The 16,187-nt window shown below is 41.1% G+C and overlaps 1 protein-coding gene across 2 annotated transcripts in view; it reads left to right on the top strand.

Annotated features, from left to right (window-relative positions):
• Positions 1 to 297: 297 nt before the first annotated feature.
• Positions 298 to 16,187, top strand: part of TMEM255B (transmembrane protein 255B) — a 64,370-nt gene continuing 48,480 nt past the window's right edge. Inside the window, exons 1-2 of one of the 2 annotated variants that reach the window (XM_042457328.1) lie at positions 298 to 416; positions 12,735 to 12,844. In XM_042457328.1, the coding sequence (XP_042313262.1) occupies positions 344 to 416; positions 12,735 to 12,844 (183 nt within the window). In that variant the 5' untranslated portion in view covers positions 298 to 343. Of the gene's footprint in view, positions 417 to 12,734; positions 12,878 to 16,187 lie in introns of both variants that reach the window. The other variant, XM_042457327.1, reaches the window with a different exon arrangement.

The raw sequence follows: 16,187 nt of genomic DNA, 5'->3' as shown, positions 1-16,187 counted from the left end.
GACTGTGACTCTGCCCTGGGAGGCCCTGGGCAAGCCACATTCTCTCAGCCTCAGAGGATGGGAATGGCAGACTCTGAAGACACTGGCCAAGAAAATCCCAGGAGAGCTTGGCCATAAGTGGGAAGCGACTTGAAGGCAAGGCCACATAGACTTCCCCCAAAGGCTGGCCTGAAGGGGCGGGAAAGGGGTCCCTGAGGAGGAGCCCCAGAGAGCCCCAGCTCCAGAAGCCTCCTCCTCCTCCTCCCTCCGGCGCCTCCGCCTCTGGCTCCCTCTCCCTCTCCTCCTGGCTAAGCCTGGCAGCCTGCTGCCTGCCGGCCACTGAGTCCCGCTGGGCGCCCAGAGAATGCAGCAGCAGCCCCCTCCTGTCCCTGCCTCGGCCTCCCTCCCCGACCCCTTGGCCATGCTGGACCCCGCAGGTAAGGCGGCCCTCCTGAGTCGCAGGGGGAAGGGGAAGGGCTCCGGGGAGGAGGGAAACACCTTTCCTTCTTTCCTTCCTTCCTTCCTTCCCTCTTTCTTTCTTTTTCATTCATTCTTTCTGTCTATCCATCCTTCCTTCCCTTTTTCTTCTTTCCTTTGTTTTCTTTCTTTCTTTTCTCTCTCTTTCTCTCTTTTTTCTTTCTTTACTTCCTCACTTTTATTCTTTCTTTTCTCCCTCTCTCTCTTTTCTTTCTTTCCTTCCTCACTTCCTTTCTTCCTTCCTTTTCCCTTCCCTTCCCTACTTCCATCCTCCCTCCCTCCCTCCCGTCCCCTCCCCTCCCCTCCCCTTTTCTTTCTTTCTTTTTTCTCCCCTTCCTTCCTTCCTTTTCCCTCCCTTTCTATCTTTTTTCTTTCTCCCTCCCCTCCCCTTTTCTTTCTTTCTTTCTTTCTTTTTCTTTCTCCCCTTCCTTCCTTCCTTCCTTCCTTCCTTCCTTCCTTCCTTCAGAGTACTGCCAAGGATTGCACACTGGGATGGATATAAATGCAACAAATCAAAGGTTGTTAGTTGGGACCCTCACCCTGGGGATTCATGGATAAGAAAAGGCAAGTGCTGTACATTCTGAGGAGGTGGCCAACTTGGAGGACTCTGAGGGCAGGATTCAGAAAGACCTGGCCATGTTATTAATGTGGAATATCAGGGTGCAAGGGGATGGGCATAAATAAAAACAAATAAGGAGATGGTACTGATGGTTGAAGATGTGGGGCTTCATGAATTTTCTTTTTAAAAAGGCAAGTAAGTACACACTGAGGTGGCGGCCAACTTGGCCCCCCTTTTCCAGGTCCTGTCCTCCATTCCATCCTTTCTGTCCAGAAGGAATTCCAAAATGCCCTCCATTTGGAACAGCACAGATTTATATTTGTATGACTGTTTTTAAGCTTTGATTTAGTAATGTTTTTTCCTTGAACATCTTGGACCCTGTGCAGGGAGGACTCTGAGGGTAGGAGTCAAAAAGACTTAGCCTGGTTATAGTTGGGAAAATCAGGATGCAAAGGGATCTTGTGGCACTTTTGAGACTACTACGGGAATGAAAGAAACTGGTAGCAGGAGGAGGGACCTGGTGCTGTGAAGGAGAGAGGTGCATCCCTTCCTGGCCAAGCAATGGAGTGATGCTGGGTGAACTGTCTTGCACTTTGGTTTCAGCAATGTTGTGAAAGTGGGAGGACGTACCCTCAAGCCAAGGTCACCTTGCTTCCTTTGCCTTCCTCACTCCATCTCCACAACATGTTTTCCTCCCTCCTACTGATGTCCAGTAACTCTGAAGGAGGTATCTTTATTTTCCCCCAAATGGGTTTGGGCAATGATTCTATGTGTGAAATTTATATGGGAGAGATGTGTTCAGGAGAACATCTGTATTGAGTGGAATTGTGAAGAAGGAAGGGTCTGGAACTGGTGAACCAAAGGGACAGTAATTCACTGTCTTTGGCTGCTGTAGCTAACAAGTGTTTGCAAACATTGTTGCTGTAGTGTGCCTTCAAATAGTTTCTGACTTATAGCGACCCTCTCGTGGGGTTTTCTTGGCAAGTTTCTTCAGAGGAGGATTGCCATTGCCTTCCCCTGCGTCTGAGAGAGTGTGGCATGCCTAAGGTCACCCAGTGGGTTTCCATGGATGAGTAGGGATTCAAACCAGAATCCCAAATCGTAGTCCAACAGTCAAACCACTAAGCCATGCTGACCCATATACCACCAAAGAAAGGGGAAAAAAGAAGGAAATGCACAACAGTCTCTTACTGATGCTTTGAATGCTCCATCAGCAGTTCATCACAACTTTTGTTGTGATTGAAATGAATACCGTATTTTAGCTATATGGTAGTAGTGTACATGAAGCATGATCTTTTCTCTCCCTATCTCATGCAACATTGACAGCATATAGATTTTTTTAAAAAGTTTGGAGATGCTCTTTTGACACTGCATTTCACCTTCTTGCTTTGAGAGAGTTTCACTGCAGTGGTCTTGTCTGCTCTCAGGCTAATGAGGTTTCTTTCTGCAACAATTTCTGCCCTGGAGAAGACTGCGGTAGACATAAATCTATTATTGGGGATACACACACAGAGAGATAAATAACTAAATAGAAGACCTTGCAGAATGCTTTGGTCTGAACTTGACATCCTGAATTTTGTTTAGTTGCCTAACAAATGCTAGTAATTTAAAAATGTTCTGTTTTTACAAATTGAGTAGAAAGGATCCTTATAAATGTTTCTTATAATTAATATAACTATAAGCAGTTTTTGGGGGGTTGGGGGGAGAGAACTGGTATATTAGGAAAGCTTCCCATGTTAAAAATTTCCGTCACTATCCCTTGATTAAAATAGTGGATATATGTGGTTTTAAGAGTGAGCGTTGCATAAAAATTACATACTTGCAAAAACAACGTGTCCCACATGTAAAATTATCATGTTTACAGATTACTGAGGAAGGGGAGAAAGAGCAATAACACAACAGATAATGAATTGCCAGAAAAAGGCCACAACTTTATTAAATACAGCAAACAAACAGGCCACTTAGCCCAAAAAACCCACAAAAAACTATGGATGCCGGCCATGAAAGCCTTCAACTTTACAAACAAAGAGGGTTGGCCCAAACGCATGAGGTCTGGATCTGCGATCCACCAACCCATGTTGGTTGATGAACCAAAATGTCTGGTCATGGCCAAGCTAAGGGATGACAGAGGGGGAACCAGTTTAGAGTGTGCACACCACTTAGAGATCCGGTTATGTACATATGTGCATCTTCGCCCCATGTCACCGGGGTACGCTGAATCGATGTCGCCTCCGCACTGGTGACATCGCTAGACCCTCAGCACCCCCAGGTCTGCGAGGGACTCCCAATCCAGTGCTCCACAGCACTGGCAACCACTCCCTCCAGATCCAAGACCTATGGAAGTGAACAATCCAATGCCACTTCTGCCCCGCAAGGAACATGAGAGTTGAAGTCTCTCAGTACCGGAACTGCCCACAGCAGTTCACAAGGAAATCAACAACATCAACTACAGCTTTTAAAAGGTCAAACACTGAAAATAATAATAGTATCAATAAGTAAACACATAATAAAAACATTGGTGCTATGGCAACCAAATGCCATGGCCCTGATCCGGTCTTTTCCCAACACTCCTTTTCATGCCAGAAAAAAGGCACCTTTGCTGCTGTGTTGGCACTTTCTTGCACTCCTTTTGGCTCTGCGTCATCTAGATGTAGTGCCAGAGGAGCACTGTGATGCCCCCTGTTGTGTAGTTGGGTGCACGACATGATGGCGGCATCCGGGCAACATCAGAGTGTGTTGTGTGGACACCACATCCTACTCTGCCCTGAAGCTGGCATATAACACCAGTCTGTACAGCCTCTTAGTCTTCTGGCTTAGAACCAAATAGAAGAATAAAGTGTTACAAAGAATAAATATACAATGCCAAATTGATCTCTGTGCCATAAAAACAACAGTGTTTTCCATAATTAACCCTACAGACATTGATTTTCAGCCTCTTATGGTATCCTTTCCCCACTTCTCTCATTTATGTCTTCATACAAGGAAAATATCTCTCTCTCTCTCTCTCTCACATCTCCCCATACTAACAATATGTTAGCCAAAGCAACATGCAGGTTGTATTATTACAGCTATTGCCATGTATTTAAAAACATAGGTACTTTTAAACAATTGAAAGTCCCATTAATTCCAATGACATCTCTTCTCTTTTTCACTGGAATTACAAAGTGATGGCTGGACCCATGGTTTATATTTCTCCCCGGCTTTGTAGAGCAACATCCCCTGTCTTGCTAACCCAGCCTTCCGCAAACAAAAGGCAATGTTTTACATTTACTGCTTTATTAGATATAGCTACTGAAATTATTTTACACTTAGAAAGCTCCTAATTCGTGGCAACCTACAATAAGACACACTGTGTAACATCTTGGGGGAAAGAGCAGACAAAAGTAATTTTGTCATAAGATGGAGATTCTCTTTTTGAACCATTCGTGTTAAGCATTTTTTAAGGGAACTATGGCCCCATACAGACAGGCCAAAATAAAGCTGCTTCAGGTCACTTTGGAGGTATGCTGTTTAAATGATGCATGCGCCCTAAGAGTCCAGAAGCTGTTTGAAACCTGCACCCCAGTCCTTAGGACTGGATCATGTCTTTGGCGTGGCTTCCAGACTCTTAGGACACATGCATAATCCAGAGCTGTAGTCTAACAGTCAAACCACTATACCATGCTGGCTCTCTTGAAGCAGTAGGCCAAGATTATTCAAAGAAAGCAAAAACTCTTTCTGTACATCTGATTATAGTTGTTGTCATATTCACGCAACAACTGGATTTATGTTTCCATTTTGACTATCCTAGATTACTGCTTTGATAAAATATTCTTACCTGGCTTTTTCCTGCCCTTGACTACTTCAACTTGTCTCCTCATAAAGTAATATAAATGGCACATAAAAGAAAGGTCAGATATGTTATTGCTTCTCTAATGTTCCTTATAGCCAACAGAATGTAAAATATGTATGTATTGATTCTTGTGTAAATAGTATGAGGTAAACAGTTCTTGTAAGGCAAGATAAAGACTATCTAAAATTAGGGTTTCATTTTGTGACTTGAGCTTTGAATTGGAAAAGGCTAAAGGAAATCTTTGTTTAAATTTTGTTTTGTGACTCAAATAGCTTTCCATCAAAACTGTGAAATAAAGACAATGAGCATCCTGTTATTTTAACCAGTCTTTAAATTATGTATTGAATAAGTAATTGATACCAAGGCTATGCAGTCAGTATGATATTGTGTTACTCCTGAACTATTGAGAACATCACATCAGTATGTGTATGTTCCTCCTTAAAATTTAACCAAGTAAGGGCCACCATATAGAATATAAGCACCAGTATAATATTCATAAGAGTATTCATAAGAAACTGCACTGATAATGTGCAGGGGTAGCTATATTGCCCATTTAGTACTGTATATTTAAACAATTATCCACCAAACAGTGATACCTCTATTGGCCAACCAAAATGCACAGTATACTTGCTGAAAGCTTTCAAAGGGTTGTTGATAATGGTTGCTGTTTTGGGATTTTCAAGAAAAATGTGTGGTTAGTTGCTCTATACAGTACTGGAGAAGTTGAGCATTTAATCAAAGGAAGCAATCACCAAAAAGCAAATCTGAGATCTCTTTGCATATGTTATTCCATCACATTTAGTTTTATAATACAATATGTTGTGTTGTTGTTGTTGTTGTTGTTGTATGCCTTCAAGTCATTTTTGACTTATGGCGACCCATGGGGTTTTCTTGGCAAAATTTGTTCAGAGGAGGTTTGCCATTGCCCTCCCCTGAGGTTGAGCATGTAACTTGCCCAAGTCTACCCAAGTGGGTTTCATGGCCGAGTTGAGATTACAATATACCATTAATTAAATTTACCTTTATAATTTATTAATATAAAAGCAACTTAAAATAACCAGAGAGTAACAAGGTAAAAAAATGATGACCTTGGTAAGTAGTAAATGATATGTTGATTTAGCTTCTACAACACATATCTTCCTTTCATTGAAACAAATTGAATGTTTTAGTTTAACTGATAATATATGTACATTGTGTGAATGTATTCTCTATTTTTATAACTATTTTATCATGTTAGAAGTTATTAAATAGTGCTGTACAGGTATTTTTTTAAAGAGAACACCAGGTATCCAAATGTTCAAATCCAAACCTAGATATATTTAAGGATTATGGCACTGGAGTATACCATCCTTTTGTTTCTCACTGTTCATAGTGCTAAGTCTATGCATGCTTACTCAGAGGTAAATCATGCTTACTCTGAGTAAATATGGATGGGACATACTCATGTAGAAAGGATGTAGCCATACAAATGTTGCAACTTTTATCTATGCAGTTACATAAATAGAACTTTATATTGTGGTTGAACATAGTTATATCTAATTGCCATATTGTGCAAGGATGAATTTATTGGCCAATAAACACACTTTTGTTTTATAGTATACAGTATAATGTATTCTAAATGCATAAGATCACAGAAAAAGAAAGTCAATTATGCACTAGCATCAAGTTGAGCTGGTACACCAGGCAAAGTTAGATACTTATAGAAATTAAATATCAGAGAAATTGTTCCACCATTGATCTTGGGTTGTCTGAGTTCTTATACAATGCTGAAGCAAAAGAGTCTGCATCCAAATTAGAGTGATGTTACAGGAGAGACTGAGGAGTTTCTTTCTATCAACAGGAAAAAAGAGATATTCAAATACAGGTTTGACTACACTGTTTAACAATCCTGAAAAGTTCAGTAAGGAAACAGTCTGTAGAAAACAGCACTCTTGGTATGGCAGGAGATATTAGTACTGTATCTGCTTTAGCAACATAGAGCAACTCTCCACTGAATTTAACATGCTCAGGGTCTCTTCCTATGAGACAGAAAAGCACAGTTTTATGCATGTTTACTCAGAAGTAAGTCTAATTCACATGATGATGTTTACTTTCACACAGTTTTGAGTATAGGATTACAGCTCAAAAAATTAGGGTAAGGCTAGGTATCACCAAAAGAACTGTTCAGCTGGTAGCAGTTCCTTTGAAGTATAAAGTTCTGTTCTAGGTCTGCTATTTACTTGAAAAAGGAGTTGATGTATGACAAACCCCAACATAGACATTTTTTGTTTTAAAGCCTTTTTAAAAATTGTGACTGAACTTTGACAGTGTAATTTGCCCATGAAATTTCACAGCATGGTTTTTCATAGTGGAACACATGTATGGACTTGAGGCTACATGTAGACCATTGGCTTTGTGCTTTCTGCTCATGTTCAAAAATAGTGGTCCCCAAACTTTGGTCCTCCAAATGTTTTTGACATCAGCTCCCAGAATTCCTTAATGTTGGACAAGCTGGCTAGGCTTTTGGGAAATGAAGTCCAAAATACCTGGGGGACCAGAGTTTGGGAACCACTGTTCCAAAATATTTATTGGGCCAAGAAATGTTACTACTTTAAGTAAAGAACAAGATGGTGTTCCTTGTGTTCCATGTAACAATGCTGACTGGACAGGTAGTGGAATATTTTTTGAACATTAATGATGGGATAGCCTCCTTTGGGCTTGAAGCGGCAAGCTAGTTGAGAGGTTGAAAAGCAAAATTCATAGTACTGTACACACCTCTCCCTTATCCACCATCTTGCTGCTGCCATCCAACATCTGCACCTGATGGGACTGCCTCACTCTGCACAGTGGTAAAAATTGCCCTTTCATGGCTCATTTTTAATTAGTGACAGAGAAATGTTAAATACTTGAATCAGGTGAGACAGAACTGATCATTTCACTTGGAGCCATTGGAGAAGGAGGTGTCAAGCTAGTATAGCATATAAAACATGGGGTCATACAAAAGAGGGGTGAAGCAGACGGATGGTTAAAAAGCAGCCTCTGGCTGCTCTGGAAATTGGGCCTGACTGCAGTGACTGCACAGCCCATTCCCAATGTGGGCTGCCACTTGTGGTCCCAAGCCATGCTGGCCAGGAGTCGATTCAAATTGGCTCCTTTCCAGCTGCTTTGGGGGCATGTGCCATGTAAACGCCACACCCCCAAAGTGGCCAGAAACTGTTTTATTTGGCCTGTGCATTTTGGGCCAGAGAATTAAATTTATAAAAGCATCACAAGAGGCTATACATCTTGGGTTATGCTTCTGTACTTTGGCTTATACTATGCAGTGCTATTAATAGAGTCAATGCATTTGGCCAGGTTGACAGAGCAGATAGCGCTTTGTTTGTACCCTGTCAACTGGAAGATATAACACTTTCTACCATGATGACTGATTGCAGATCTGAAGACCATGTCTGTAATATCTGTAACTGGATGGAGCCTATATGAAAATTGATCCTGTTGCCAGAAGCAAAATCAATATACCGCATTCCAATAGAGTGTTCTTTTCCGACTTCTGTTTTAATAGTGGATGATGGTTGAATAATATTGGTGCTTGGTTCAAGAATGTGTTTCTTGCTTGTTCACTAATCTGTTGTTGTTGTTAACCACCTTCCAGTCAATCTTGACTCATGGCAACCCTGTGGATGAAACATCTCCAATACTTCCTGTCCTCTATTGCTCTGCTTAGTTCCTGCAAATCCATACTTGTGACCTCCGTAATAGAGTCCATCCGTCTAGCACTGCTTAGTTCCTGCAAATCTACATCCCTCCACCATTCTTAGTATTATTGTCTTTTCCAATGAGTTGTGCCTTCTCATGATGTGCCCAAAATACGATAACCTTAACATTATCGCCTTGGCTTCCAGGGAGATTTCAGGTTTGACATATTCATTTGTTTGTCTTTTTTGCTGTCCATGGTGTCCTCAGAATTCTCTTCCAGCACCCCATTTTAAAAGTATTGATGTTTTTCTTAGCCACATTTCTCACTGTCCAGCTCTCACAGTCTTACATGGTAATGGGGGATACAATAGCTTGTACAATTCTAATTTTCATGCTCAGTTGTATATCTTTTCTAGTTCTTTTATTGCTGCCCTCCCCATTCCTAGTCTCCTTCTTATATCTTGACTGCAGTTCTAATCAATGCTTGATCCAAGGTATGGGAACTCTTTTACTATTTCGATTTCCTCATTATCTAGGTCCTAGATTCTAGGATGAATTTGTGTTGATGCTCCATGGTCATTATTTTTGTTGTCTTTATATTTACCAGTAAGCCTGTCTTTGTACTTTGTTCTTTGATCCTCCTTCGTAGTTGTTCCAGGTCTATGATGTTTTCTGCTATTGGTATGGTGTCATCTGAATATCTTAGACTGTTGATATTCCTTCTTCCTATCTTCACTCCTCCTTTGTCTGTGTCCAAGCCTGCTCTTCGTATGATATTTTCTGCATACATTTTGAAGAGATAGGGTAAAAGGATGCAGGCTCGTCTGATCTCTTTGCCAATTGGGAACCATTTTGTTTCTCCATATTCTGTTCTATCAGTAGCCTCTCATCCTAAGTACAGATTTCCCATCAGGACTTTCAGATGCAGTGGCCCTCCCATGTCTTTAAGAGTGTTCCATAGCTTTTTATGATCTATGCAATCAAAGGCTTTGCTATAGTCTATAAAACACATACTGGTTTTCTTTTGGAATTACTTGGTGTGCTCCATTAGCCATCATATGTTTGCATTGTGGTCCTTAACGCCTCTTCCTTTTCTGAACCCCACTTTTATCTCTGGGATTACTCTCTCTATGTATGATTGGAAGCTATGTTGTAGAATTTTGAGCATAATTTGCTTGCATAGAAAATTAATGCTATGTTCCTATAGCCACTGCAGTCTTTTGTTTCTCCTTTTTTATAGACAGGGAGGCATATTGAATATTTCCAACAATTACTGCTGGACAAAATGTTCAGTCTTGGCTTTAAATTGTGAATACCTATAGAAATGTTTGCAACTTACAGTCCTTTTGAGAACGGCAATAGTGCAACAAGAAAATAAAAACAATAGCCATGCTTCACAGCCTCTACTTTATAGATTATAGCAAATCTTTTGATTATGTACACCATAAAAAACTATGGATTGCTCTTAAAGAAATGGGTGTGCCACAATATGTGATTGTCCTGATGCTTAAACTGTACGCAGGACAAGAGGGTGGCATTAGGACACAAAGAGAAACAGAATAGTTTCTAATTGGCAGGAGAGAGGAATTGGGCAACACTACATTTCATCACCCTATCTGTTTAACTTGTACATTGAAGATATCATACGTAAACCTGGATTAAACTCAAAGGAAGGGGGCATCAAAATTGGAGGAAGAAACAGTTTAAGCTATGGAGATGACACCATACTTGAGACTGTCATACTTGGGACATATCATGAGAAGACATCACTCACTAGACAAGACAAAAATACTTGGCAAGGTAGTAGGCAGTGAGTAAAGATGCAGACAACATTACAAGTGGATAGACTCAATCAAGAAAGTGAAGGCTCGGAGTTTGCAAGACTTGAACAAGGCTGTTGATAACAGAGTGACTTTGAGGTCTCTCATTCATAGAGTCACCATAAGTCAACTTGACAGCAGTTAACAACAATAAAATGCTTTACATAAAATGTTTCTTCTGTGGAGTTCAGACCAGTCTATGAATAATAGTTAAGACTTACAGAGTACTGGTGAATTAGATAACTATAATTGTGCTTGTTATACAGAGCTGGTGAAATAACTGTAAACATACCAGTCTATACATTAACAGTAAGAGAGGCCAAGACTCCAGAGAAGGCAAAGACTCTTTCCTATCCATTCAGTAGCTGTTTTCTGCCTACTGAAATATTAACATGAACAAAAGATTCAGGAAAGTTAAGTATTGACTTTTGATGAACACATGTTACCGTAAAGTGAACAGCATGCTAAGGTAAAGCTTAAGCTAAAATAGATTTCAGTGGATTATCCTCAGGGCTTTTATGAAATAACATTTAACCCTCTTTCACATGAAATTGATCGCTGCTATAATTACCTATAAAGTATAAGTCTGTATACACTTGTGGGTTTCTTGAAGGCTTTGGTTTTTTAAAATCCTGTCTCATTTAACTTTTAGTACGATGCCTAATAAAAAGGCAATTTTTATCAGAAACTACATAGAGAAAAAATTAAATACAAATAAAACTCGCTGCCACCAAAATAAGTCTAATAAATACGTTATATATAAGAAGAAACTATATGGAAATCCAGTGACAATTGCCCTCACTTTTTTTTTTTTTTGCTTGTGCTTGAGAGCCTACAGACATATGATTGCATAACTATATTAGCCAACCTATAGTTGTACATTAATTTTAAAAAAGCCAGTATGTTATTTTGGATATTATCAAAATACGAACTTGGTGGTTTGCAGAAAAATGTTGAATCTGAAGATGTAGCAGGAAGAAAAAGAGCCCTCTTTTGTTCTGTAGTGTGAGTTTTTCTGCCTTTAGTGTTTTGTGTGTAGAAGATCCAGGTTCAAAGAACTAACTTGACCCTCAATAATGCCTGTCACTTTAGAGTTATGCTTCACTTGTCTCAGTTCTTTGAAGAGAAATGTCAGCAGTATCTATTGAAAACCTTGGCTAAGGAAAAGAGAGTTATTGAAGAGACCTTTTCAGAGTAATGACTACTTTTATTTTATAACCCAAAGAACAGCAGTTCTTAAGAGAAGATCACCTTTTTACAGAGACCAACTAAATGTCCCCAGTGGATTGAGGTCATAAAACACGAATGGTAATTTAAAATAAAAACAAAAATGCAGATTCTAGAAGGTAGTATAATTTAAAGCACAGAAGCAGCTCAGAGGAGATAGTACTTCAGCTCAACCCTTCCTGTTAATGCTTGCGTGTATGTATCTCTCTGTGTGTGAATTGGATGTTGAAGACCTATGTAAAAAACTTTTCATGAAAGCTATTAGTTCTTTGATAGAAAGGGAGTAACGCACATTGGAAAAAGAGAAAGGAATGGCAGAGAGAAAAGAATGAGCTCTCCCAATTGGGGCTCTTGTCCGAAACATGGGGATGTTATTTTTTATACTATACTCACAGGCCATTGTAATTAGGGGATTCTGGGAGTTATATGGCCTTTTCACACTGTGCCGTTATAGCACTGTGATTCTGCTTTAGCTCATTTTGTGAGCCCTGCATGTCTCTGGCTGAGAATTCAAAAGCACTATGCTCAACTGCAAATCCCAGGACTCCATCAGATGGAGCCATGGCAGTTAAAGTGGAATCATAGTGCTATTATTGTGTAGCATGAAACAGCACATAGTAAAACAACAACAACAACAACAACATTTCCAAGTTCTATCTCTCAGACACCTTAGAGCCCTATTATTCTTGACAGACAAATAAAATGTTTCCGTTTTCTGCCCTAGATTAGCAGGGTTGGATATAGGAATATGATACTTCAAAACTGTACATGCCTATAAAGGTCACTGAGTGGCCTTATTCCAATTGCCAGTATCTGACAGACCTAGTGTAAGGCTGCTACAGCACTTTGGCTTTTGTGCATTCACACTGCACAAATAATAAAGTTTGACACCACTTTAACTGCCACAACTCCTTGCTATGGAATTCTGGGGAATGTAGCTTTCTGAAACATTTAGCCTTCTCTGTCAGAGAACTCAGGTGCTACAACAAACTACAGTTCCCAGGATTCCATTGTGTTAAGCCATGGCAGTAAAAGTGGTATCAAACTGCATTATTTCTGCAGCTCCTTAAAGGAAGAGTATGATACAAATTTAGAATGCAAAATGCCTTGTGATTTGTATGAGTTGTTCATATGTGATTTACAATATGTTTTCCTTTCCTTACAGGACATTTCGCAAAAAGAAAGAAAACATCTCTTTGGTTTACCATCTCTCTGTTGGTGGTGTCTGTTTTCATATTGACCATAGGCCTGGCAGCTACCACAAGAACAGAAAATGTAAGCGTGGGTGGCTACTACCCAGGAATAATTGTAAGTGAAGTAGGAATTACTTACGTTTCCCAGTATCCCTGGTGCTGTGTTGTATGTTGAAATAAACAGAACTGTAAATCCAACTGAAGGAGCTGCTGATTATTTCAACCTAAATGTTGGTATTTGGGTTGAGTTCAGTATTGCTGCCTATGATGCCAGAGTAACACAATTTTTGTATCCTGCTGCATTGTTGAAACTAGGATTACACAGCTGATAAAGGTTTTGAGGAATTTGGCAGCAATTCTGTGTAATCAATGTTAACCTGAGTAGCCTGTGTGTAAAGGAGAGACTCAGTGAGGTATTATGTTGGGCTATTGAAGATACTCATAGGGGAAAGAAGACAGATATAGGGCCTCAGAGTGGAAGTGTTAGGAATATTACAAATCTATCTCAATTCCAGATCTCTGAAATTTAGTAACAGTTCACAAAATGAATTATTTCCTGTTATGCATAACGTAGACAGATTTATGATGCCTTAACACTGGTAATACAAAACAAGTTCAAGATCATATGCCTGCACTGTAAGATAAGGATAAAAAGGTTTTAGTCTTGTTAGCTCTCTGGCCCTGGCCTTGAGTCTTCATTTTTTGTGGGCAGGAGACAAACATACAAATTCTCCTACCAAATTTTGGCGGGTTCAGCTCCAGGTAAGAGGAGCAGCCTGTGTGCAAATGCATCCCCCCCCCCATAGCCATGGATTCTTTATCCACAGATTCAAGCATCCGTGGCTTGAAAGTATTTAAAAAATATACAGTAGGAACTCAGTATCCACGTATTTGCCATCCATGGATTTAAGCTTCTATGGATGTCAAGCCTGCACTGTCCCCAATAGTGACGCATGCACATGGCTGTGCTGCCATTAGGGACAACTGGACTGAAGTCCTCCCTCCTGCCTTTGTCCCCCCTCCCTTCTCCTCTAAGGCTTTTGCCCTAGGTTTGGTTTTGGGGACAGAGGCTGGAGTCCTGTCAGCTGAAGGGAGCTGGCACCAGGGCTTGGACCTAATGGGGCTCTGAGACCCAAGCCCTGGTCCCGGCTTTCTCTGGCTGACAGGGCTCTGGTCTCTGCCTCCGAACTGCCCCTGAAGCCAAGCCTGGGGAAAAAGCCTTGGAGGGGAGGGAGGGAGGAGAGAGGCAGGCAGGCAAGCAGGAGTCACAAGTTTGAATTTAGAGGACTTACAGAATCCACTGGTGACTACTGGGGCCCCATCGGCTGGAGGGACTCATTCCTCCTGGAGATTAGGGTTCAAATCCCTGTTCTGCTATGAAACCCACTAGGTGATCCTGGGCAAGTCTTACTCTCTTAGCCTTGACAACCCTCTTCTGAAGAAACTTTCCGAGAAAACACTAAATGTATGTTGACCTTAAGGTCGCCCTAAGATGGAAACAACTTGAAGGCACACGACAACAACCAACTGTAGCTGAGACTAGAGGGGAGCAGGTTCTTCCCCCAGAACCAAAAACAATGACCTGTGGGTGGGATGACTGAGGGAAGCATCCTTTCATGGGTGGGAAAGTCAGGCTGGCAAGCAGCCTCAGGCAGCAGGTGGCTCCTCGGGCCAGCCCTGTCCTTCATCCCCACCCCCAGCCAGAGCCAGCCCAGACCCTTCAGCAGTCCCACAGCCTCTCAGTATGGCACCTCAGCTACCTCCTCACTGCTTTGTTCAGCTGGCCCCCTGCTCACTGGTCTTGCATCGCTTGAAGCAGCAGCATGAGGAGGAGGAGGAGGAGGGAGAAAGGCCTTCAGTCCAGTTGTCCCTAATAGCAGCATGGTCATGTGGCCACACTGCCATTAGGGACAATGGGACTTAAGCATCTGTGGATATTGGTATATGTGGGAGGGGGGATTCAGAACAGATCCCCCACGGATACTGAGGGCTGACTGCATAAACTTTATAAAGAAAACCTTGATTTTGTCATTTTTTAATAAGGGACACCATTTTACTATCTATTGTATTTAATAAGGCTTGAGCAGCCATGGATTTTCGTATCTACAGGAGTTTCTGAAACCAAACCCCAGCAGATACCACTGTTACCCTAGGACCTGGCCTCCAATCACCCCTCACATATTTGATATCAATCTAATATTAAAAGGGACATTGAGGTGAGGGACCTATGGGTGACCTGAAAAGGCAATTCCAAGGTGGAAATCTGGCCATAATCCGGTTGGTTCTAGCAAGGGAGGAAGAAAGCAAGACACACACCACAATGAGATCACCCAAGACATCAGCATAATCCCTTTTTCCTGTAGAGGGCAATGATGGGACTCTGGCCGAAGGAGATGGTTGTGCTTATACAGACAAAGGACACTTCTCCAGCAGCAAGGGGTTTTCTTTGTCTGAGATATTCACACCAATTGTCTGAACATTTACTACAGCTCCCAACCATTCTTTTACTCCTGGAAAACCAGTTAGCCATTCAGTATTTGATTTCTGCCTTGAAACATGATTTTAGGTATATATACCACTGCCTGCACACTAGCAGTTTGTTCTAGTTTGAAATTAGGAAGACGCTCTGTCAGTTTCACTAGACATCTCAATAAGATGGCCAACCAACTTGCCTAGTCAGCTATTGAGCCATCTCTGTTCTGGACACCCTTAATTGGAACCAAGCTTCAGTATTGGTAAGTATCACCATTAGCAAGGCCTCCACTATTTACCTTCTTGTGCCTTTGTTTTGTTAGTTTGTGTGTGTGTGTGTGTGTGTGTGTGTGTGTGTGTGTTGATTATTTCCTTAATAAAACTGCAAAACCCATTTGGAATTGCCTCTGGAGTTCTGTGGGATTTGGAATTGTTATATATAGGGTTGGGATCCCAAGACCAACTATTGCCCTGGACAAAATATTTTGCACTATTAAAAATTCCCCTAAAGCATATTAATCTGTGGGTGCTCTCCCAGGACCCCAGCATTTTGGGTAACACCAAGGGCTCACTGTGTCCAGTACAGCTAGTGGAGCAGTAGCTTGCTACAATTTGCAAGGATTAATTGGTTGATTACTTACTGCAGCTTACAAAGACTCTCAAGGGGTATTTACTTATGCTCTGTTGTGTATCTGCATATTTAAATGGCACATAGTAACTGTATTTAGTACTTAATTCATAATGCGTAATGGCATCACAAGGGGCCATTCCTATATTTCAGGTTTTAGCACAGTTGATCCTGAACTGACAAACCGAATGGTTATATGAGCACTCTGGTGTGTGTGTGTATGTGATTATTTCCTCTTTCTCTGTTTAATGTGAAACTACCATATATACTCGACTATAACTCAATCTTATGTATAAGTCAAGGGCAAGTTTTGGGGCCAGAATTA

Source organism: Sceloporus undulatus, chromosome 3, assembly GCF_019175285.1.
Source record: "Sceloporus undulatus isolate JIND9_A2432 ecotype Alabama chromosome 3, SceUnd_v1.1, whole genome shotgun sequence".
Classification (NCBI taxonomy): Eukaryota; Metazoa; Chordata; class Lepidosauria; order Squamata; family Phrynosomatidae; genus Sceloporus; species Sceloporus undulatus.
This window is presented reverse-complemented; position numbering and strand designations above follow the sequence as displayed.